The sequence below is a fragment of the Struthio camelus genome, chromosome 2, assembly GCF_040807025.1.
Source record: "Struthio camelus isolate bStrCam1 chromosome 2, bStrCam1.hap1, whole genome shotgun sequence".
In the NCBI taxonomy this organism is placed as follows: Eukaryota; Metazoa; Chordata; class Aves; order Struthioniformes; family Struthionidae; genus Struthio; species Struthio camelus.
In genome coordinates this window covers 165607733-165634335 of record NC_090943.1, presented here as the reverse complement: position 1 = coordinate 165634335, position 26603 = coordinate 165607733, and the positions used below count along the sequence as shown (strand labels likewise).

Sequence of the window (26603 nt, the reverse complement as noted above, 5' to 3'; positions counted from 1 at the left end):
GTAGTCATAAAGCCTTATTTTAAATTTGCATAGATATAGTACAATAGAGATTAGGGAAACCTACTTAACCTTTTTCCTCAGAATTTGGGTTTGCCAAAATATGCCTTCAACAGTAATCTAGAAATATTTTCTTACCAGCACACTGCTTGAAATTATTCTGAGAACAGTTCTGGAGAAGACCGCTACAAAGGAAGTGTATAAATGGAAACGTTTTCAGGAGTATTTTATCTACCGTATGAATTTCAGCAAAAAGGAATCAATGCCAGTGCTACAGTATGTTTAAACAGAAAGAGATATAACAGAAAAAGTAATCCTTGTTTATCCCCACCAAGACAAGTCTGCAGAGAATGCTTCATCCAGCTTAAAATACTTAATGACAGAATAAATGCTTGACCAAATGCTCTACTGTAAAGCTCCTACAAGCCAATGTCAAAGCCACAGAAAGCTTTTTGGCATATTAGCTTTCTCTAATGGTTTCTCAAGAATAACAAGAAAAAAAATACAGACAGCTACCTTTTAAGAGTCAAGAGTACTTTCCCTTACACTTCCCTTAGAAGAACTTCAAGATTTTTCTTACTCATTTCAAAAAACAAGGTTTTTACAGAAAGATAAGTACCTCAAGCACTTATGCTACACCACATCAAATTACTATCTCCTCCACATCACTCTCATCGCACAGTAGTAGATCTCTGAACATATTCAACACGAAACTTTGTCATTACTGTAAATCAATTCAACAGTTTTCTGGTATTACAGCTGATGCCTGTTCTTCCACATCAGCTACAATTTTACCCAAATTCTTGTCCCCCATTCCTAGTATAAGAAATCCACACAGAACTAAGCTATTGTGTAAAATTTATTTCTAACTAGTCACATGATTAAAATAGTAATTTCTCCATGACTTCTTGTCGTGGAGAAGTCACAGATATTCTATAAGGTAATGTCATTTTTAAATAGATATTTTTACTCAAAATATTGAGCTAAAAAGCTTTAATTGACCTAGAATCAGCTGAGGTATTACAGCTGAACAAATAGCAGGGCATATTAAAGTTACTCTAACACCTACCTTACTAGATCTCATTCGACTAACTGGAAGTTCACTATCCAGCATCCTTATGGACTTCTACATAGGTGACTTAATCTGAAACTGAATCCTAGCTCAAAAAGCTGCCTCATGGCCTATGAGGCTGCACAAAAATGCTGATCTTCCTTCCCTTTAATCCTGGCTCATAGCACAAAACCCAGTTACAACAGGATCGCAGACAGTCCTATCAAAGCATTTCCAAGCCTCACCTAAACACTTTCAAGTGCAGTCCCCATATCACAGCCATTTCTCAAAGGAGTCTGAAGAGGTGGACCAATCTAAAGAGTTCATAACAAGATTGCATACAACTGGATTTTAAGACTTGACTGGACCTGCAATCCATAGAGCAGTTTCCACATGGTTTTGTCTCACCAAGTAATACTCTCGTGTCAAGACAGAATAGATCAGTTTTGTTTTAACTTATACAGGAGCTTGTAAAGAACATAAATGAAGTTAATTCAAATACACAATTAACCTTGAGCAGAAGCTAAACAACTCCTGAGATTCACTATCTGGTCAAGTTACTTCATAAAACAGACAATTTAGGCTGTCTCATTTGTTCTACCTGCAAGATAAAACTATAGTTATTAGGAAGGTTAAAACAGAAGAAACCATGTCACATCACTAGCTTTAGCATGAGATACTAGGCTTGTTAACACTCAAGATTTTAGCAAGACAAAAGATCTCAGACCGGAAGAGACATACAGTAGCAAAGAAGCAACCAAGAGCTGTTAGATAGGAGGCAAGGTTAACATATCCACATGGAAACAATGGACAGTCTCACCTTTTGAGGACTATGCAGCAGAAGGCCAGTTAAGTACGCAGAATTTTCAGGGAGAATAGATGCTCAGATTAAAAAAGAAATACCTACTTTTTAATCTGAGGTCTATCAGATCCCTCTAAAAAAAAATCAGGAAATCAGATGTTATGAGTTTCAGCTGAATAGCTTTCTGCTACAGTTATCCAGTCCTCTTCCAGGGCTGTCAGAGGTAATGATGCCAAGTATGCATAGGACTTAGCTGTGATCCTGTGAGAACATATCTGACAGGATAGGTAATGTGACTGGGCATTGCAATGACAGGTTGATCAAATCAGTCAGAACTGTCTGACCCCTATGTTGAAGCTACTACAATTTATTCAAAGAGTCAGAGTTAAAGAGGAAGTTCTAGAGAAAAAAGGACAATGAAAAACTTCAAGGAAACTTATTTTGGATTAATTAATCCTATATTTGGTCGAATAATCTGTCAACTAGGGGGAGAATCAGTGGCAAATATAAAGAACAAAGAATAGTTTCTACTAACAAGATCATCACTTTCACTTGTAGTTTAATTTTCAGATATTAAACTCCAAATGTTTAATAACCAGTTTTTCAACTCTGTGCAAGTTAAACACAGCTTTTTTCATTTGAGAAAAGCATTGCTTTGTCTCCAAAGCTGAAGTGAATTTAGTTATTCCTCCTCACTTTCTCAACGTCTAGGTTTGCCAAATTCAACCCAAACTACTACACAGGTTAGGTGTCCCAATGCTAGTTTTTGACAGTTTTATCAGGTACTCAATTTGGTCAGGCCTAAACAGCAGATCCTGAGTTTACCAACACCAAAAAGACTCCATCTCCTGGAAGACCAGAGGTATCTTTCTCTTCAGGACCTTATACAACAGCTAACAGCTTTACTGTTGACTGTAGGCATATAGGAAGCAAGAGGACAATTAGCTTGCTAGAAGAATGCCTCTGAATTCAACACTTACACACAGATAAGCTTCTTGTACAGATTTTGCCCATATATCTAAGTCTTAAGCTCCAACCTGATGAAGCATTTGTCACTAATACTAATTAGCAGAAGAGAAAAGTACTCAAAAATCAGGAGCAAGCCTTTAACAGTTTAACAATTCTTGCGAGGTGCTATCACTTGGCTGTCTAACGATGCACATTTGCCAGAACACTAACCCCTCTTGCAGATAGAATAGCTGAGGTCTGGCAAACTGTACAAAGGCACAGGAAACCCTGGCCTAGAGGCAGAAGTCATTCACATAATTTCAGCTTTTACACTCACTGTGCAATATCTTCTGCTTCAATTCTGCAGAATCTGAATATAATACATGCACTCGAAATACAGCTCATTGATACTAAGACGATTAGAGTAATTTCACATCTACCCCCACCCCCAAAGAGCTGAGAAAGCATTCCTGATTCCTGAGCCCTTCTTTGAACACACCTGACAGTAAAAAGATTAGTACTTACAAATGTTAAGATATGAAAGACTCAGTTCTCCTGTGTATGCATTCACGCCTGACTCACCACAGACTATATAGTATCCTCGGATAAGACTTATCAGTTTGTCATGCTGAAGCTATATCGCTTTGTACAAAGTATTTACATGTATTAGACTATAAAAGGAAAACAAGAGCAAGCATAGCTCTGGTAAACGAGACAGTACCAAATTCCAGTGACTGCTTGTTTGTCTAAAAAAGTTAAGAGTACTTATTACATAGACTAGTATTATTCTCCCACCTTTCATGTATTTAAGGAGTTTGAAGCCATGCTAACATCCCAGACTCCTTTTACAGCGAGAATTTCTAATTCCTTCTCATTTAAAGGTTGTTCATTAAAGATTCCACAGAAATATCCATCTACTTACATAATAAAATTCTGAAAGAAAAATCAAGGGGCTCCCCATGCTGGAAGAGAAAATATTCTTAAACTAAAAAATATTTGATTTCATTCTCTGGCAGAACAGGTCTTACTAGACCTCCAGTACCTGTTGGAAACAGCTTCTGCATTAGATGTCAAACACCATCTACAACAGGTTGTAGATGACAGCCTCAAGAGCTAAACTCTAGGAAGAGGCTCTGGACTGAAATTCAGTGAAGGAATATTCTGTGAAGAAGGTCTAGAAGTGGCTAAGGTACATCTTAGCGCTTCCTACTTCACACTGGCTTCTCATTCAGAGTCCACTTTTTGCCCACATCACTCTGATACACAAAGTTGCTGAAGGGAGACTGTATACAGTTTTGTGCATTTAAGTCAGAGACTGTTTCCATTACTCCATCAACAGCATGCAAGCCAAGAATGAGCACTCAACTTTGCAACACATTTACAGACATGAATCTTACTATAGATAACTCAGATCATCTACTACTTAAGGATACATTTGGATATAATTCTCTGCATCATTAAAGATGGAACTGTGAAATCTGAAGTCAAAGAGATGCCCACATACAAAGGGCACACCAACTCAGAAATTCATGGAAGCAATCTTTCCTGAAACTTTGAAGCCTGGCTGTAAAGCAATACCTACAAATTATCCAGCGTGACCTGGGAGGGAAACATGGAGAGCATGAAAAAACTATTTAGAAGAGATTCCGAGTGAAATGGAAGTAGGAATAAACAAATTTCTTTGCTCCATAAGCAGAGACCAAAAAAGAGTCTTGCAGTAGGAAAAGAGAAAGCCATTTCAAACAAATAAAGCATAATATCCTTCTGCTTTTCATAGCGTTAGCCTCAAATTTTAAAAAGGGATAAAGTTCCACAGTCTATTGAACACTGAATAAATGCTTCCATGTAGCAATTCGTTACTCCAAAACGGCTGGCAGCAAAGAAACATTCACAATTCATGATAGCCAAAAACAACAAAATAGTCCCTATTTTCCTCGAACAGATTGCCTAATTTAGTAGTGCAGGTAAACCTAAATCAGCATTACAGCACAGGCTGAAGTTTAAAAGGATAAAGGAAAGAAAATTTATATAGTGAACTTACTTTCTATTGGTTCATTTAAAAATGTACTTTGGCTTACAATAAAGTTTCAAAGCACACCACTAAAGTCAACTCAAGTATAACCCTGAAGAGGATTTGTTTTTAGCTATATGAAAAATATGACTCTTATCACTCATTCTCAAAACACTAGTTTTTGCATGACTGGCAACACTTCTCTGCTCATTTGTTTTAATAGGAAACTTTCCTATGGTAGGATTCCCTTGTTTAAGGGCCAAAAGAAAATGTAACCAAGTACTACTCTGAGCAGAGAACTAAGCCATCCCCTTTCCAAACTTTGTCACAAGAGAATAACCAGCCTGGACAATCCAATATTAAATGCAAGTCAAAACCTTATGTACAAAGTAGAAAGAAAAGGTCCTAGCTTTCCAAATAACTGAATCTATAGCACTGCAGGCAGAACAGCATTTAAAAAGGAGAAAAGCTATTGGAGACGTTTGGGCTCAGATTAGAAACTGAGTATTCAGGTGTATAATTCTCATTTTAAGTTATAACTCTTAAAGCTGACTTCAGGATACACAGTTTCTTGGAGCTTGGGATATATTTTCAATATATTACAAACAATCATTTCCTTTTTATAATGGAAAATGGAAAACGTACTTCCTTATCACAAGCAGGGAGAACATTACCGCATACTAAGGTTGCGAGCAACATCTATGTTCAAATCCATTTTCTGTAAAAACAGTTATGTTAGAATTTCTATAGAGTAGACCACAAGATAGTATTAGTAGAGAGGGTTAATACTGTTTTAAATTTAACAAATCCCTTTACTATCTTAAACTAGGTAACTATCTCTTTTACAAGGACTTAGATTTGTGAAGTGTAACAAGGGGACTTACCTTGGGGAATTGTTTTACTGGAATCAAAACTTTTTGCCCCAGCTTCATATTTTTATTGATGACTACATCAATATACTTTTCTTCTTCCTTCCCTTCTCCTTTTTGGAATTTTTCAATTTCTGTTAAAGAAAAAAAAAGTCTGTTATTTTCTCAGTTTAAGACCACAATTTGAAAGCTGCGCTTCTTTAAAGTCAGCGTAATTTAAAAAACCCTTTCAAATTAATGCATTATGGCATAATATATAATGGCATTAGATACACAGATCTATAGACTAAATCATGCTTACTGTACACTTATGAGCAAATGTCAAACCAGTCTTTCAAAATTTCATAAATGCTATTAAGCACATAAATCAAACCCAAAAATCTGGGCTTAGTGCTATATCAAAGGAACTACATCATTAGGAACAATATTTAGAAGTCCAAACCTAGATCTCATGATACTATGCATTCCAGAGATATTTCAAGTATACACAAAATTGATTCTTCAATACAACTCTCTTAATACTAACTGTAATAAAAATACTGCATTATTGTAATAAAAATATTCCATTTCACAGGTGGGGGAAGACAAGGAGTCCACAAGGAGACTAAAAGCAAAGCATTGGTTGAACTACTCTACGTCTAAGTCTTTGCTGGATTGGATTCAAGCATACTGGAGGCTGCAGTACATTAAATGTGTTACCACAAGACTATTAAAATACAACCAAGAAACAGAATCACTGCAAAAGGTCTTCTAGGATATGAAACATTCATCTTCTACAGTCATCTTAACAGCTTGTTAAATTCACAGTAAAATAAAAAATAAACATACACCACCACTTAAGCTTGAATTCTACTTGACCAGAAGTTAGTGACATTTGTCACAAGTTTTAGAGGTTTCTTCTAAAACAGGCTGAAAACAACTATTCTAGGTAAATGCTAGTAAAGTGTAATTAATATGTTTCTGTAGGTGCCACTTATGTATTGGAGTATTATGGCCATGGACATATAGAGGACATATAAAGGTATTTTGAAATTCATTGCCAGATGAAATTGAGACTGAAATTTTATAGGGCATGGTGTTTCCACTCATACAAAGCAGGCACCTGATATTTTAGAAGCCTTTCAAGTCTGAACATGCTATTCAGAAACTTCAGAGCGTAGTACTATTGCAGTACTCTGAAATACAAGTGAACTACTAATATCCCTGCTCCTTGATATAACAAGGGCAGTTATGATGAAGTTCTTTGGATGCTTACAAAAGTTTGTGATTTATGGGGAGAAAACATATATGGCACAGGTTTTTAATGCTGCAGTTACTACACACTTTACCCTCATCTCTCCGACTGCATGATTTCAAGTGATTGAGATTCCATTCTTAAATTGTATTTAGAACAACCTTTTACACCAAAGTCTAGCAAATATTAAAATTGGAATACAAACACACCTACTTTATGATCAAAACAAATGCAATTACAATAACAAGGCAAATTACTTGATTTAGTATTAACATCTAATGTTAGAATTAGAAGTTGTTCAGCACTGTTTGTATCCAGCATAGTTTGCCTTGTTTCAGGGAGATATTGGAACTATGTTATTCAAGACTCAAAAATGATGTTAAGCACTGATGTAGTATTTGGGAACAGATCAGTGCATAGAAGACTTATAGGAGTCAGAATGACATGAGATCTCAATTTTGCAGTAGCTAGGGGAAATAATTACTGTTACAGTAAGACAAGCTTTTTTTAAACATACAGAAGACAAAAGCCACATTAATTACGTAAATTTAGATTAACATCAAAACAAGTTCACTATGATTTTGCAAACGGTAGATAAAGCTAAAAAATTGCTTTTTCCTACTAAGGCAAAGTATGGTATATATTGCACTTTCCTCCCCTGCCCACCTTGATATTTAGTTTCATAAAAGCTGTATTTACAAAAGACAGACACTACACTAGACTTATGAATGAACAGTGCTTCAAGGACCTTTAGAGAAAATGACAGACTGAAAACAAGAGCTTTCATTCAGGAACATGTAGGGGTCTGAAACTTGTCATGGTTCAAATATATTTGACAAGTTGAGAGTTAACATCTACTGCAATGTTCTTCAGATGAGTCAGCTGCAAAAGTTTCTCAAAAGATCAATAAACTAAGTTATATGCATTCCCTAAGTATTTTAGCTTACATAGTAAAAATAATTATCCCAACTCAATATTTGAAGGATTTGTTAATGGCAACTTGATTAATGCTACATACCTTCATGAATAATTAAGTATTTTGATTCACTTTCATCAATACTTAGTAACAGTCTTATTCTTACAATAAAAATTTAAAAGGCTGCAAAAAAAAATTCCCTTATTTCAAAAATCACTTCTCTTGAAGAGGCCAAGATAACTTGGAAAGACCAAAAAGTCAGTCTGAAGATCAGCTTTCCTACCCTGAATAACTGAGTACTTCCTACTGATTTTTTAAGAACCACTATTTCCTTACCTATCCTTACTTCCACTGTTTAATCAAGCTTCTACCTGTTTGATCAAGCCACTTAAACCCATAAGGGGCAGCCAAGAAACTATTCGTTAAACAGTGGATGATCACCATTTTTCCCCCATTTGCTTTAAATCCAGATGACTGATTTTTCTTCTAACAAACATGTTAGTGCTGTGATCAGTGGCACAGAGTCTAGTTGGAGGCCCGCAGCTAGGAGTGTCCAAGGGGTCAGTCCTGGGTCCATTACTATTAATGTATTTTATTGATGACCTGGAGGAAGGCACAGAGTGCACTCTCAGCAAGTCTAATGATGATCCAAAACTAGGGGGAGTGGCTGACACACCCGAAGGCTGTGCTACCATTCAGAGGGACCTGGACAGGCTGGAGAGGAACCTCATGAAATTCAAAGTCAAGTGCAGGCTGGAGGCTAGCCTGCTGGAAAGCAGCTCTGCCGAGAAGGACCTGGGAGCGCTGGTGGACAACAAGTCAAGCAAGAGCCAGCAGTGTGCCCTTGTGGCCAAGAAGGCCAATGGGATCCTGGTGGGCATCAGGCAGAGTGTTGCCAGCAGGTGGAGGGAGGTGATCCTGCCCCTCTCCTCAGCCCTGGGGAGGCCTCCCCTGGAGTCCTGTGTCCAGTTCTGGGCTCCCCAGGACAAGAGAGACATGGCACTCCTGGAGAGAGTCGGGCGGAGGGCTACCAAGACGATGAGGGGCCTGGAGCATCTCTCCTCTGAAGAAAGGCTGAGAGAGCTAGGCCTGTTGAGCCTGGAGAAGAGAAGATTGAGAGGTGATCTCATCAACATGTACAAGTATCTGAAGTGGGGGAGTGTCAAGAGGATGAGGCCAGCCTCTTCTCCGTGGTGCCCAGCAACAGGACAAGAGGCAATGGGCAGAAACTGAACCACAGGAAGTTCCACCTAAACCTGAGAAAAACCTTCTTCACTGTGAGGGTGACTGAGCATTGGAACAGGCTGCCCAGAGAGGTGGTGGAGTCTCCTTCCCTGGAGATACTCAAAGCCTGCCTGAACGTGGTCCTCTAGAGCATATTGCAAAGGATCCTACTTGGAGCAGGGACGCTGGACTAGATGATCTCCAGAGGTCTCTTCCAACCTCAGCCATTCTGTGATTCTGATTGTGATAATCACACTGCCATAGCAATGGAAAATAAAATAGTTCTTCCTTCATCCCAAGTTAATCAAGTTTATGCAGTTTCACAGCTATCAAAAGATCTTCATTCTGAAAGATCTTCTGAAAGAAGGCAGCCCAAAATGCCATCCTATTACTAAAAATAGTTATCTTATGTCAAAGGTACAAATTTAACCATGATTTTTCTTGTTTTTCCTGTCATTTCTCTGCAGTTGAAACTTAAATGAATATGAAATAAAATTAAGCACTAGACTCAGAAGAATGATAGATACTGAATGAGTTGCGCAAATCATACACATCAAGGTTTAGATAATTAGGGAAAATCATACCAGATAAGTCAAATCAATCAGATTTTCAAGGTCAAGTGGATAGGAAGATTTGCCTTTTCTTAATCCTTAGATTATACTTTGTACTGCCTAGCTATATAAAGTGATTACATTTCCTAGATCAAATAATAAACGAATATGCGATTAAAGCTTCCCATAATGCTGTGGATTAAAATCCTGTGTTCTCAGGCTAAGGATGCAGCTACAGCAATAGTCCAGGAATTTAGCTGAATGAAGTAATAATTGCATGGATTTTTTGATTTACATTTAATCATAGCAGAGAGGTCTAAGCAACAATTACTCTTTAGTTAATCCACCGAATAATGTCCCAAGATACATCAGATAATGACAAAGTAGAATTGTTTCACTTTAATTTCAAGGTAGAATTAATCTTCCTACAGAAGAACGACAAGCCAGGAATCCCACTGCTTCTACTAAGACAGTATAAATACTTGTGTTTACATAGAATTAAGTGGTGCTCCATGCTGATATAAATCAATATAATCAATGTAGGACCAAATGCTAAACTCCAAATGAATAGAAGTGTTTATTGCATTTGTCCTTTAGGACCTCCTTTATCAAATATTTCATAAAATTATAGCACCACAAGGTTTCAAAATAAACCAGGCATGTTTGTCTGGAAGTCCCTGAGAAAAGTTCTGCCATTTCTCCTTAAGATTCAGAAATCTCAGAAACCCTACTAGAACCAATTGATCATTTCTATTAAATTCATGTGATTTTTTTCTACTTCAGATGGAAGAGTAAATGAAGAATCTGAGGCTGCATCTCTAGGACATTCAAACAATCATGACTTCAGAAAAAACTTCACCACAGTTTCATTAGAATAATTTCCACATTAATTTTGAAAATAGAAACAACATAAGAATGTTACCTTTTACAAATATTCCTAAAGATAGGTGATTATTTAGGAATAATGAGCAATTGTGAAATTGCCACTGAAGAGATTTTACAGATAATTAGTACCATATAATAGCAGCAATAACATTGCTTTATTAGTCAATTCTGATTTTAGATTACAGCTAATAACAGTAAACTTCAATATGAGGTGAGCCAAGACAGCATGTCAAAAGAAATTGCTGAAGCAGGGCCCAATAACAATAGTATTTTCCAGGAAATTCTCAAGACTTCACAACATTGCTGTTAGATATAAACAGCATCTTCCATTCAGAACATCAAATTAAAGGCTGTAGAAGTACCATTACATGTTTTCCCTGTCCTTATATTTCTCAAAAAATATCTGCTACTGGCCACTGCTAGCGATGCAATACCGAGCTAGACGGATATCTGGTCTGAGTGATACAGCCATCCTTTATGTTCTCATGTTAAAAAAAACAATAAAAGAAATGATGGTACTATAATAGCAGGAAGAACTCTTGATTTTTATTAGCTTGCATTTCTAAAGACCTTTAATGAACACACCCAAGCTCTGAAAACAGATGAAAGGTTCCAAAGGGAAGAAAAAATTCAAAATTAGGTAGTGCAGAAACACATTTTGCACATTTTAATATTTTCTCCTTAATGGAGGAAAAATAGGACAATAAATAATCTGCGCTGTTTCATCAAAACAGTTCTTCCAGTTCTGAGCATCAGTAACTACTTGCAGGAGTCTCAGGAATCAAAGCTCCTGCAAGAAATATTACTTCTTTACCATATGCAAAATCCTCACTCCTTCTCATTAGAGTTTTAATCGTGATAAAATCTTTACTTTTATCTGAAGATTCACAGTTGCAGCTCACTGGGAAAATAATGGCAATTAGAACTTTTGCATGGTAACAAAGCTGCAGAAGTGATGCATGTATTTACTGCTCACAGTCCTTCCATGCCTCATTCTGTTAAGCCCAACATGCAGGATGAACCCAATAATATTCCTAATTTTGCTGTTGAAGAGAGCTCAGTGACATTATTGCCATAGTAAAACTGATACTGACTGTGCTTCAAGATTATACACCTCTTAGGCTGGACTCCTTTTGACTCCCTCCTTTTCTTTGAAAAAGGAGTACTAATGAGGCAATAAACCATTATCTGAAACAGTAAGCCTCCAACAAATATTTGTCGTCTCTTCAGCACAGGATAGTACTGCATAACATGCACTTCACTCAGAATCACATACAAGCCTTTAACCCATCCCAAAAGGCTTTCTTAAACTTTCCTGGAAAATTTTCTGATGCAAGTCTGCACTTGGAAAAATATTTTTTCTATTCATAAGAGTTTTTCTAAACAAACACCTTTTTATGAAAATATATACCAATGAGTAAGTTAGAAAATTGAACTAATCAAGTAAAACAGAAGTATCTTACTTTACTAGTACAGAATGAAAGACTTGCAGATGAGCGGGGTAACTATATATGGAATGGCTGCATCTAGATTTATACTGAAGGAATATGAGTCACTCAAGAGAAACAAGAACACAATGAAGTTCAGTTTATAACGCTCTACCACTGCACCTATCCACATTCTTCTGCATGATAAACTTCAAAACACTCCACACCTTCCTCCTCAGCCATCATTTTGGCTTACAACAAACAAATTTTCACTGTAAGCTCATACTCTACAGTAGATCCTAATTCTGAGCTGGAATAAAAAGGAATATATTAAAAACATGAATTGTTTTCAAGCAGCATAAGAATTTGTTTCAACAAATGTATGGTACTACAAATGTTGAATTCAAAATAACTGTCTTATCTGCCACCTTAATTTTGTAGAGGCATTTGATAATGAACCTAATTTGAATTTACAGTAAAAATAAGCAGCTCATGCTAGGATGATAGCTGCAATACTCAGCATACTCAATTAAGATAACATCCCTGTTGAAAGACTTACAGCAATCTCGATATCAATTGCATTGTAAATTCTACCTTACAGGCTAAATACTACTCTGAAAACCATCTGAAAATAAATTTCAGTCATCAATACAGCAAATTTTGAATATTTTTTAAACAATTCAAGACAAATGGATCACCTATTACTTTCACCTCAAAAATGACATTAAAAATCTGTTCAGATCAATATTAGCAATAAACTAGAAAGTACTACAGTAGGAATTGATAGAAAAGGAATGGGATATTTATAGCTGTTCTGTCACACTCGGAAAAGATGAAAACATTGGCTTCATTTTTTTTTTAAAAGCCCCCATATACCCACCCTACTCCGCTGAAAATTACAGTGCATCTGATTATATAAATAGGAGTTCAAAAGTATCTCTTAAGAGTGCCACAAGCTCCCATACGCATTAGCTACTATTGACAATTTTCTTTAAACATGTACATTTTTAATAGCAAGTTCAGGGACCCACCAACCACAAAAAAGACAACTCATTTGCTCAGCGCCTTCAAAAGGTAAGTCCCCAACTTAAATATCCACGTAAGATAAACAGTACTTGGTGTTCTACACTAAAATACTTCAAACTTGGATACCGCATCCTGTCAGGAAGGAAGGGAGTCACTGGACTTCCACGTTCCTCCCCATTTCAAAAATATCTAGTTTTGCTGCCAGAAATACTGGGAAGATAGTAGCCTCTGTAGATGAATAGCCTATAGCCCTGCTTTGAGCAGGGGCCTGGAACCTCCTGAGGTTCCTTCCAACCTCAGCTACCCTATAACCCTATCCTGTAAGTGGAGGGTACCTGAAAAGAGACCCTGTTGCCTTGAATTCATCTGCTGTGTAATACAGATAATTGCATTAGCTCTTTACAAAAATTTTGGTGCAGCAGAAGCTGTCTGCAAGCAGTTACTGACAAAATGCCAAAGCTCAAGAATTCCTCCCAATAACCGTTTACTGTTATTCAATACACTCAGTAATCTTCATAGTTGCATGAGAAATTTCTAGGGTCAGACACCTACATCATACTTTGCTTTAGCTTCAAAAAGAAAGAGCAAATATATTCCCCTACACAGTCAGCCTTCAAAGAGTGATAAATGTTTTGCTGCATTGTGCGTGCGAAAAAGTAAACTGGAAAGCAACAAGCTGCACTGGCCTACACTAGTAAGAGGGGATGTCACTTCTCCACTATCTTAGTTTGCAAAAGGTTTTAATTCCTTCATTCATTTCACATCACAGTATACATTTAAGATAAAATAGAGTAGTGCATCTTAAACTGATCTGTGCACTGAGTGATTCTTCTAAACAAAGTTACAAGCTTGTGCTGCAACAAAACAGACATTATACAAGTGTTCTTTACCAGCTTACTCGACCATAAGTAGAATTACATTAAGAACAAGCATATAAAAGTAAAAATCACTAGGATAGTTTAATACCAAAAAATGAGCAGACATGTCAACTTTTAAACAGCAGTTTTCACTTTCTCATGAATTAACAGTAGCCTTATATAAGGTTGCACTCTAGAACTGAGGCACTTTATGACAAAACCAATATTCCAGATTAAGCTTAGTAAAATCAATTTGAAGTTTTCAAATACAAGAATTAAGTCAACTAGAACACAGCAGAGATTTCTTATAACACAACTGAAATTAAAGCAAAAACAATGAAAAGCAGTACACGTTTAACAATGAAAAATTTAAAAAGCACAGCAGAACAGTAAGAGTCTAAACCATCTCCTTCCTAAACTAGGCTACAAAAATATCACTGAAATTCATATGCTATAGAATATTAAATAAAAGGATAGAATTAATTAACTCTAAGGGTTTAGTTACATTTCTTTTAATCCAAAGACTACTCACGTATCCTGCAAAAGACCAGCTATCTCACACAGCTATCCAGCTCAAGAGGTAAATAATTAAAACCCTTCAATGATTTGAATTAAGAGATTGTGATTAGGTGAAGCCACAGTCCAAAAGAGATAGGTTTCAGAAGAGTAGTCTGAACAAAACTATTTCCCTCTGTGTAAAGATTCATCGTCTCCTGTTTACCCTGCTGGCACACTATGGAACAGACTATGACTGCACTGATACAGTCTATAAAAGGAGTCAAGCATTTAATTCTTTATTTTTTCCACTAGACATAAAAGTAGACCAAGTCACACTGTTCTCTATCAACCAGCTGCCATAACATTACACAACTTGCACCAGAACAAAGACGTTTCCACTAAATAAATCTAGGAAGACAGGTTAAACTGTTTAATTTCAGTCTTCAGATCGGTTTGCTACAGTTCTAGATAGGCACTATGACTTATTTTTACGGGAGAGAGAGCTATTTTAATTTGATTTTTGTTGTTTTAAGTATGAAACGTCCTGTCAAAAAAACACCTGGATAGTTCAACCTCATTTCTCAGGCAAGTGACATTGGGGATTGTAGTTCTTAAACCCAGACAGACTGAGGTATATTTACTTCTGGATGAGAATTAAGCTATTTAATTGCTGCACGAAGTAAGGTTAAATGAAGAAAATTGTTCAGCAAGGCAGCACCGTAAGAACAAAATGGAGAAGTCAAGATTTTAAGTGCTCTGTATTTTTAGAAGACGTTTCTTAGAGATTTTCCTTCACAATAAGGACTGTTTTCACTGGTGCCCAATTCATCTTTAATCAGAGTACTACCAAAGCCAAACACCTCTGATTCATGCCAAGTTCTTTCAAATATCCCTATCCACAAATTCAGGCAACTAATGCACTTTGGGATATCGGTTCCAGAGGCATTAACACACAAATCATAGTTTATACTTTTCCACTATACATACACACACACCCCTCAGTAATAGCCTACAACACAAAGTTAGTTCATAAGCATTTGAAACGACAAAAGTTTCCTTTGCAAGTACTTTTCTTCCCAATAGTATATCTTGCATGAAGCCCTCACCATAGTGAAGCTAGTGGAAGACTTTCATTCCTTAATCACTTCTTAAAAATTTGCTAAGCATTTGTTCCTCTTGGTTTAAATATCAAGATTTAGTTATGAACTACAATGGAAAAGAAATTTCTGAAAACATCACTAACTTAATTCCAGTTTCTTCCCTTGTCCTCCTCCCCCTCAACTTAAAAGCCACAAACTTGAACAGTCAGATTTACATAAAGACAAAGAGTTACATAAAGACAAACTAAATGTAATGAAAATTAAGTTATCCAGATATTTACTACACCAGAACATTTCAAACATGCAGTTTTCAGTATTATCAGATGTTACGAAGTTTTAATAATTCATTTTTTTAAATCATATTGCATCACAGAAGTGTGAGAGAACAGAATAGTGTAAGCATAAAGGTCAGATACCCAAAGACAAATGGGCATGTATATAGTGAAGCTGGGTATACTATCCTATACAGCCTTAAAGTTGCTTTAAGCATTAGCCTAAAGTAGTTCCCTCAAAAAACAGCATGTCCAAGCATGAAAACTGGCTATAAAGCTATTTCAGAGGCAGAATGCAAAAACAGATCCATAACTACTTTCATTTTAGAAGGGGAGCTGACATAAAGAGTCTTACATAAGGCTTAGGGTTCAGAAAATGAAGTTAGTATGTTGCATCAAGAGCCTTTATAAACAGTTGTTATACTGTCTTCGAGTTACCAACACCATCGCATATCCCTTATGCAAGGTCTTCCAATACTGAGTCATCAATAAGCGTCCTCATACTTTCCTCCTCGTTATACACATACAGCACTATCTATACCCTGCTTGAGCAGGGAGGTTGGACTAGATGATCTCCAGAGGTCCCTTCCAACCTAAACGATTCTGTGATTCTATCCATAAACTCACGGTGATTCCTTTGTCATCATTCACAGGTACGTAAAGCATAATTTGATCTCATGTTTGAAGAGTAGATACTGTCTGCAGCTCTTACGTGTATAGATTATACTTCAAGATGTTGCCAGAATAAAATAGTTATTTTGTAGCCGCATTATACCCAATTTTGGAAGCTTAAAGCATACAGACTTAGGCAATATTACAGACCTGCCATTTTAAATTGCTTAGTATATTGGCAAAGGCTTCATAAGTTCGACTTGTTTGACTATGGGTTCAAATAAATACCACATGCAATACCAGAATGAGATGCCTACACTACCAAGACACACGTCAGTCAGTATTACCACGCCACAAAACACGATAGTACAGATGAGATCTTCTGTATTATATGATCACAGAATAGCCAAGCTTGGAAGAGACCTCTGGAGATCATCTAGTCCAACCTCCCTGCTCCAAGTAGGATCCTTTGCAATATGCTCTAGAGGACCACGTCCAGGCAGGCTTTGAGTATCTCCAGGGAAGAAGACTCTACCACCTCTCTGGGCAACCTGTTCCAATGCTCAGTCACCCTCACTGTGAAGAAGGTTTTTCTCAGGTTCAGGTGGAACTTCCTGTGGTTCAGTTTCTGCCCATTGCCTCTTGTCCTGTCACTGGGCACCACGGAGAAGATACTGGCCTCATCCTCTTGAGGCTCCCCTTGCAGATACTTGTACACGTTGATGAGATCCTCTCAATCTTCTCTTCTCCAGGCTCAACAGGCCCAGCTCCCTCAGCCTTTCTTCAGAGGAGAGATGTTCCAGTCCCCTCATCATCTTGGTAGCCCTCCACTGGACTCTCTCCAGGAGTGCCATGTCTCTCTTGTCCTGGGGAGCCCAGAACTGGACACAGTACTCCAGGGGAGGCCTCCCCAGGGCTGAGGAGAGGGGCAGGATCACCTCCCTCCACCTGCTGGCAACACTCTGCCTAATGCACCCCAGCATACCATTGGCCTTCTTGACCACAAGGGCACACTGCTGGCTCTTGCTTGACTTGTCCACCAGCACTCCCAGGTCCTTCTCGGCAGGGCTGCTTTCCAGCAGGTCAACCCCCAGCCTGTACTGCTGCAGGGGGTTATTCCTCCCTATTTCTCCCTGCACTTGCCTTTGTTGAACTTCAGGAGGTTCCTCTCCGCCCACCTCTCCAGCCTGTCCAGGTCCCTCTGAAGGGCAGCACAGCCTGCTGGTGTGTCAGCCACTCCCCCCAGTTTCGTATCATCAGCCAACTTGCTGAGGGTGCACTCTGTCCCTTCCTCCAGGTCATTGATGAATATATTGAACAAGACTGGACCCAGGACTGACCCCTGGGGGACACCACTAGCCACAGGCCTCCAACTAGACTCTGCACCACTGTCCACAACCCTCTGAGTACTGTCATTCAGTCAGCTCTCAATGCATCTCACTGTCCACTCATCTAGCCCACACTTCCTGAGCTTACCTGGGAGGATGTGATGGGAGACAGTGTCAAAAGCCTTGCTGAAGTCAAGGTAATTAAGAAAATTTAACATAGGTCTTTTCCTAGCACTGTGTAAGATCTATGAAGCCGACAAGATGAAGCAGTGCTGTCTTCCCCCACCCCTCTAAAACAAATCAATCATTTTCAGTAAGCCTGGAACTTTCTCAGTATCCTCCACCCCAACTGACACCCTCAAGTGCTGGGGGAGCTGAAAAGCCACTATTTTTGGAAGGTAATGGAAATTAGGAGAGGCTCCTGAGGACTGGAAGAAAGTAAATGCCACTCCTATTTTCAGGAAGGGCGAGATGGAGGATATAGGGAACTTCAGGCTGGTCAGCCTCCCCTCAATGTCTGCAAAGGTTATAGAGTATATCCTTCTGGAAACCATTTCCAAACATATTATGGTGGTCAGTAGTCAGCACAGATTTGTGAAGGGGAAATCATGTCCGATAGCTTTTATGACAGAATGACTAGTTCAGTAGCTGAGAGGAGAGCAGTGGATGTTGTTTATCTTGACTTCAGCATGGCTTTTGACTATTTCCCTATAATATCCTCAGATAAACTGAGAGGGAATAGGCTATGTAAAAGGACAGTGAGGTGGATTAGCCTGGAGAAGACAGCTCAGGGGGACTTTTACCAATATGCATAAATACCTGACTAGAAAGAATAAAGACAGCCAAGTCAGACTTGTCAGTGGTATCCAGTGAAAGGGTGAGAGGCAACAGGCACAAACTGAAATACAGGAAATTCAATTTAAACACAAAATTTACTGTGAGGGTGGTACTGTGAGCAACAAGTCGCTCAGAGGCTGTCAAGACTCAAAACCCAACTAGACAAGGCCCTGAGCAACCTGCTCAGACCTGCTTTGAGCAGGTGGATTGGATTACATGATCTCTAGAGGTCCCTTTCAACCTAAATGATTCCAAAGAACTGAAAACATCTGAAATTTGAAACTTCTCTACAGATTAAAGAATTTTATCACGTATTTTATTACTTTGCTAGTTTCTTGAACATTTGATTCAAGTTTCTTCTGTTTTACAAAATTAAAAGTTATTCTGCATGGATAAAGTCAGTCAACCACCTCAGTAAGAAGTTGGCTTGTTAATATGCTAAACTGTTGAAATTCTTTGAACATTTAGGTCAGAAGTAACTTTGGTAACATAATATAATTCGGTGATTTTGCAAGAGAAATTTTCAGCTCCTCTGCTAAAACTATGTATTGCTATCAGTTATGGTGGGATATAGGAAATCTCAATTTATATGTAACTCCAGTTTAATAAAACTGTCATTCTTACGTAAGGTGGAAGTTAGTGTACATTTAGTGCACTGAAACAATCTTTTGCAAGTACAGATAAATACTGTTTCCATAGCAACTTGTAAGAATCTGACCTGAAGGATCCCAAATTCTCCTGTTCTCTTCTATAACCAGAACTGATCTCCTGAACACATGGTTGATAGCCACGTCTAGGAATTTAACAGATTTACTTTAAAATGAGTAAAACCCCAAGTAAAAACAACTTTGAACAGTATTTCAATGAACTCAGCTCCATCCTTGGAGACGGTCAAAGCTCAACTGGACAAAATCCTGAGCAACCTGCTCTAACTGACCCTGCTCCAAGCAGGGGGGGTTGAGCAAGATGATATCCCAAAGTCACATCCAACCTCAATCATTCTGTGGTAATGAGCATTGCTTCACAAAATCAGTAGCTGTGGGGGGTAAATTTCCTCAACCAAAGGCAGAACAAACTGCTGTTAAATAAGCTGAAAATAAGCATTACATACTGAACTTTTAGCAAGGCACTTAATTCATGTCTGAACTAATTTCTACCCAATTTTGCAGGAGTTTTAAAAGGATTTTTTAAAGGGAATATTTTTGTTGCCTCTTATTTCCCTGTTGATATTAGTCTTCCTCAATTCCACACTCTGCTGCTATCCCAAGATTTATTTGCAGTGAGAACTCATGAGAAATCCTCTAAGGTAATGACAATACACTTTTGTGAAGTCTATTTTGCAGTTCATTCATGCATTGTTAACTACATGATTTTTTACAGAAGACACTTGCCTGCCAACTGTCAGGACACCCACCCATCCTTCCTCCATGGAGATCATCGCTGACAATTTATTCTAGTTGGTTTATCCTTACTCTAAAAAGGAATGTATCTACCTATTCAAGGAATCTGTTCATATCCTGCTAAAATCCTTTACTGACCTCTAAGACGTGACTGTAAAAATGGTACATTTCACAGTTCAACTGCTTTTTCATGAAATGAAACCAAATTGCACTTCAGTGCCACAAAAGTTGTAGAATTTACTTTAGCATAATACTGTAGCCCAGGAAGACATTTTTGATACTTTAAATCATGCTAGAAATTGGTGTTGCCTTTTCAGACAAGATCACTGTAGATACTCAGTTAGCCTAGAGAAAGATTTAAAGGAGTGATCTAATATATAATATCCCACTGTTTCCTTTCTCCATAACACCATCATTATACTTGTGTGGCTGAAAGCACACTCATTCCTCCAAAGTTGCCTCTTCCCACTGTTTGAGAACATACTGCCTAAAATACATATTTCAGTCCAATAAAAACCTGTTACCTGTTACTGTTTCACATAGTATTAGGAAATGGAATGGAAATGAAGCAAAGTTCTTGTACTGTATTCAGTAAAACTAGAGTTAGCACTGGACACTTGAGTGCATTGTCAGGCCTTGAGAAAACCAGTTTCCACTGGATCTAATATGACTACTACCTGCAAGCATAATAAATACTAAACCCTATATATTAGATATCTCAGTATTTTTTTGTAGTTATGTCTAGCCATGTCTTGAAAATTTCTTCCAATGGCAGATTTTACTACACAAGTCACCTATTCCAATGCTTGACTATCCTCATGGTGAGAAGCGTATGAAGGCTTATTCAGAACAAGAATCCACTCTAGAAGAATAAGTTATACAAATTAGTATTAAACAAGGAAGTTTATCTCTATTCATATTTTAGAAGGCATTCTAAATATTAAGCTTGTTTATAAAATTCACTGTGAACTTCAACATACAGTGGAACATGAAGAGCACACCTATATGCTTTCAGCAGTTAAAGATAGAGATTTCTCTGGCTTGAATTATGTCCTTTATTTCTGCATGTCCTGCAGAAACAAATAAGTAGGTTAGATCCTTAACTTGTAAGGATAAAATACGTAAGTATATTTTGTTTGATTCCAGACTGCTGACTCATCTGAGACTTGTCAAACAGGCACAAGACCTACGATGTTACCTGACCAATCTCACTTCCAGAATTTTAGAGAAAATTACTCACCTGCTGCTATTTTTGTAGAAACTGTTGATACATTTAAGAGACAATAAAAAGTCTAAAGTGATATTACTCAATTCTATTTAAAACGCTCTACAGTCCCGCAGTTTACCTATGTAGCAATTAGAATATTGTTGACACATACATACTACAGAAAACACTATTTCCACTATATAAGAGACTACAGAAACTAAGGTAGGCATGTTTTAAAATAAACTTTACAATCATGAATTATAGTGAAGAGTAAAGAAAAGATTCCCCAAAACCACACCATAACATTTAAGAAGGTGTCTAAATGCAGAAGGAGAGCATGGGGGCATTGTTTCACTTTTTGAGCCCTGGGGTATTTACCCTATATGAGAATCTCCCCAAATTTATGGCATTTCAGACTAAAAAAAAATCAGACTTCCTTACAAGCATGATCCATCTTGAAAAAACAGCTTTCAGACCATCCCAACTGGAATTCTCGCAAGCAAATGAAGGATTAAACTTCTCTGCCAAAAGGCTAGGTTTTCAAGGAAGAAAATGAGGTCTAAGTCCACAATAAGTCTATCTTCTGTAGGATCATGTAGTCCATTTAGTAATTTCACTCAAAAAACGATCTTCCAGCTTTTATGGCATCTGCCTAGCTGAGTGTAAGAGGGTTTTTTTATTATTTCTAAACTAATATTTCCAAAATTCACGTAACAGAATATTATCCTTATAATTCTCTAGTTTTATGATTGAAAACAAAACAGACCTCCATGACTTATACCCACACAAATTTAACATATCCATTTCCACCAGCAAGCTTTAAAGTAAATTGAAACTCTCTGTATAGACAGAAAGTTTTAAAATAGAGGCTATAGTTCTACTAGCATTTGATAGAACCCCTCCATAAATGTTTTATTTGCCATAGTAGCTTTGAATGACAAATGTAATCCAAAACAAGGGTCCTATGCTTTTTAACTTAAGTAAAACTGAACAGTGTCCTCTGAACACAGATCATAGAGCAGATTAGTGGTATATTTCAGGTAAATAAATCTGTTTATAAAAGGTAAATGTGCTTTTCTTCAGGAGAAAAGTATTTAAAAGAAAATCTGAGGTTAGCTTCTCCAAAGCACATCAACTCTTTCCGACACTGTGAAAGCAAAATATCTATACTGTTTCCTTTCTGTACAAGGACTCTGTGGAATCAAAATACTGAAAAATTCAGTTAAATAAAAAAATTTAGATTTAAAGCAATTTAAAATCAAGTACCTATGTAGAAAGGGAAAATGTGATGTTTCCTTTCTAGTTTTCTGAAACAGTAATACTAAATTGTGTAGTTATGTGATAAACCAGCCTTTCAGAATGAATACTTTAATCCACCTAAAGTTTAAATTTCCTGCCTTTTACTAAACATAAATATACTCAATCAATGCTGGGAAAAAGAAAAATTTTCTTTATGGTAGTAATTCCTATACTAGGCATTTCTCTAATGGTTTAAATAAATCTCAGTTTATTTCTACAAATTTTGCCCAGAATAGTCAACTATTAGAAAGAGGCACACACACAAGGCAGCTTAAGATTTAGTGGAATAGTTCACAATCAGTGATGTACACATAAAAATCGAGAGCAAAATCAAAGCTCAGCAGGCACTGCTGGCTTGGGATGTCAACAGTGCTGGGAAAACACAGCAGCTACCACCAACCAGACCTCTGCTTGGCATATTCCACCTATCTTTATAATTACATATATTCAAGGTTCTGCTGCTTCTCAGCACTTCTGCTGCTGAGGCACAAGAAGGAAAGTGCAAACACCAAGAACATGAGGGGTCAATGCTTCTGGCTGCAGTAATGTTCACACGAGCTTTTAGATGGAAAAATTTGATGCTTGATTTTTCCCAAAATATGGGATAAAAAATAGCCGAGTTACCTTCTAGATGTGGCAGCTGGCTAAGGGGCTGAATTTATAAAATTTCTAGGCAGCTGCCAAGGAAGTGCAGAGTTATGGGGCCCAAAGGATGAAGAACAGCCAAGAAGCAATAACTATTTAGTAAGGTATATTATTGCATCACTCCTGTAACAGGTGAGCAAAATATCTTTTGTTCTCCAATGATCTTTTAAAGTACCAAAATGGTCATCTTAGTGTACACTTAGTCCCATGAACAGGTCTTACTAAGGTATGGTTCTCATGCAGATTAAGAGATATTAAGATTAATCTACTCACCTGGATTCATTGACTGTATTTTATGAGTGCAAGAATGACTTCATCTAGTTCAAAAAGAGAATAACTACTTAAAGTGCTTGAATGTGTGCTGCTTAATATAGTCTTAAGAAATAAAGGTACTTAACCAAACAGACAGGCTGCCCATTTAATACTAAAACTAGAAACTAATATTAAACATGGGAAAGTTAGCAAATTCTTTTCCTCAAGTCATCAGGACATAAATATGCACAAAGATTTTATCAAGTTTCTCACATGAGGGTTTGAAGACAGCAGTCACAGTGCATTTCATAGAGCAAGAAAACAACAGCGATGCCAGAAGGAACCTTCACTGAATAAAAAAGGAACTTCAGTCTCAGGATTTTTTGCTAGTACCCATTTTTGAAGCAGTATGGATCTTATTTAACAGTTTATTATTCCAATTTACTATAGCCATATCTTAAACTAAAAATATGAACACCACACCTACAAGACCTAGAACAGAGGAAAAGTTTTCCTTTCATTAAATTCATATACCTGCTATTTTATTTTTCTTGCATAATAACTAGCAAGTGCCAGTAGCTCTTGACAAGAGGCAAGGGATTAACTATGTAGCTGGCCAGGAGCATCTCTTCTCCTTAATCTATTTTTCTGAAGGAGCCATCTGCTCTTAATTCTTCATTTTGTGCCCTAGCTTGAAACCACTTTCACTATTCGGCTAGGATTTCAATTAGTTACATGTAAAAATTTCTTCCATCTCAGGATAATTGTCCTGAGGACAAAATGCTGTAAGGTGAAAAGGGAAAGGGGTTATTACCAAAAGCTGATTGACTATAATTTTTACAGCTCAATAGGTAATTAGCCATCAATAAAATGAAGGGAAAATAACCTTCTCTAGCATTTGTTTTATTACAACACAGCTTGACATCCATTACTGACAAATACACACACTCATGTTTTAAGGTGTTAAATCAGAACAGAAAAGGGACTATATTTGTTTTCTGTAATCAGTACTCTGCTTTTCATTCAGATGGCTGTGTGCAAAAGCATCAAATCTCTGATTTGATAACAGCACCAAAACCTTCCAAATGAAGTGCCCAAAAATACCTCAGACAAACACTGACAAGAGACAATTACATGATTAGCACCATTTGCACAGACTCATGAATAATGAATCTTTACTTCTGAAAAATTTACTCAACTACCAACTACAGATTGGAGTTCTAGTCAAATATTATTCTAATATGATAACAAATTAAGCAAAGGATTTCAACAAACCAGATAAAATGAGGTCAATAAAGTTTTACTATCCTCTTCCTCCAAGTGGCAAATAGGAGGACTGTAGCTCAATTTTATCCATCCATTTCACTTTCCCCAAACACAAAGACCAAGTAGGAAACTATCCAGCAACTGGAATCCTTGGAGAAGCAGAAGCATAAGTAACATTATGGAAGCTTCCCTGCAGTTTCCATTTAATCACCTGATAATTATGTGAGATTCTAAGACAGCTTAGTTCAAAAAGTTTGATGTATGCTTTAAAAACTTCATTTAAACACTCATCATATTGGACTGACAGCCTTATTAAAGCATACATCAGGAGAACAGCACAGGCAGAAGCCATTTCCACCAACACGCACCTCTACTGTATTCAGAAAGCGGTAGCCCAAAGAAAAAGTAGTTCTACTACAAATACAGCATTTGGTCCATATTCAAGCTTAAGATTACAGTCAAGGTACAAGGAGTAAAGGGACAAACACCTGTGAGATGGTAAAGCCAAGATGAAACCAGAGCTGATTTCAAATAGGCAGTTATCAGTTAAAGCCTTTATAGCTTGAACAGCAACCTTTCATAATCAAACACTGGATACAAGTAATATTTATTTAAAAAGCTTATAAATACTCAAGTCTCCAGACTATCCATTTATTTCTATTTTCTTCAAGAGGGATCTGCATTCCAAGAAGCAGAGAACACAAAGGTGTTTGACTTCAAAAGTTACAATGCCAACCCAACACAGATGACTGCAGCAGTCACATATGGTTCCTACAACAGCAGCTCCCAGTTTCCCTGGTTGCAAGGGACAAACATCAAGGCCCCACAACTTCCTTTTCCCAGAGTACACCTTCAGACCACACCGACAAGTTCCAGTCTCACACTTCAGTAGATAGTTTTTTAGGTTGAATATCGGCTCCCCCTGCTGGAGCATTTTCAGTATTTATAGTTAAGGGGCTGCAGCATCATCCTGAAGACACAGGCTGTTTTTTAAAAAAGCATCCGAAAAATGCTTCAAAAAAGCAAACAAAAAAACGCATGGTGATGGATCCCAACGTTTCCCAACAGAGATGGAAAGTACTATTCAAAAAGCATTCTTGGTAACCTAAGTCTCTAAAACGTCAACATTAGGATATTCTATGGAAAATGTCACAGTGGAAACCATCTCTTTTTTTCCAAGGTGTGCTCAGATTACTATTTCATAATTACCAGAGACCCCCCCAGACAAGCTCACAGAAGAACATAAGTCTGGAAGAAATCTTAAAAGGATATCTAATTTAAGTATAGTAATCCAGCAGGAAGGAGTTATGTCATTCCTGACGTTTTTTCCACACTGTCTTAACAGACTTCTGAAGACTTCAAGTAAGACTGTCTGCAGAAAAATTGCTTAAAGAACAGACACAAACTTTAAAAACAGCTCTTCTGCTGTATTCTGTTATCAAGTAGGCTAATAAAAACTGAATCATTTTTCCTGACCATGGATGTACAGTATACTATGAAGGTCAAGGGTATATGACAAATGAAGAGGATCTTTAAAACTAAGTTGTATTACAATTGTGTTGGAAGGCAAAATGGATCACAACATTCCTTTCCAGTCTTAAAATCTACTGCTGAGGAGTCACATTTTACCTTTCAGATTCATGCTAAGGCATCATCACATTAGGACAGCCCTAGAAAAGAAATATTAGCTAGGGCTAAAGGCATTGCTTTAACATACGAGCAAAAGTTCCTTCACATACAATTAGGATTTAAATGGAGAAACCAAGTCAAATCTTTAGTAAGTTTTTTTTCCAAGAGAGAAACCCACCTACTCCCAAAAACTGGCAAAACTCCTATAACAGCAGAAAACCTCAGAACTCAAAGAACTGTGACACTCCTGTTTCTTGAAATTAGGGCATCTTGCTCCCAGAACAAAGGCAGGCTGAAATACTGATCATGAAAGAGTCAGATAATTAGTACAGTGAAAAAAGCACTTAGCTGTGGCCATTCAGAAAACTACAAACGGACTAATAACATTTTATTCAGCCAACCTATATGAAATCCAGAAGAGGAAAATGGGATTTGCAAAGTGAATAGTCAAACACAACAA

General features: G+C 37.3%; 1 protein-coding gene across 4 annotated transcripts in view; it reads right to left on the bottom strand.

Moving 5' to 3' along the window:
- KHDRBS3 (KH RNA binding domain containing, signal transduction associated 3) overlaps positions 1–26603 on the bottom strand; it is a 98027-nt gene that overhangs the window by 61378 nt on the left and 10046 nt on the right. For all 4 annotated transcript variants that reach the window (XR_011139342.1, XM_068933381.1, XM_068933382.1 and 1 more), the window contains exon 2: positions 5694–5812. Coding sequence is in view for 3 of the 4 variants with exons in the window: in XM_068933381.1 (XP_068789482.1) it covers positions 5694–5812 (119 nt within the window). In the remaining variant the exon portion in view is untranslated. The remainder of the gene's footprint in view (positions 1–5693; positions 5813–26603) is intronic.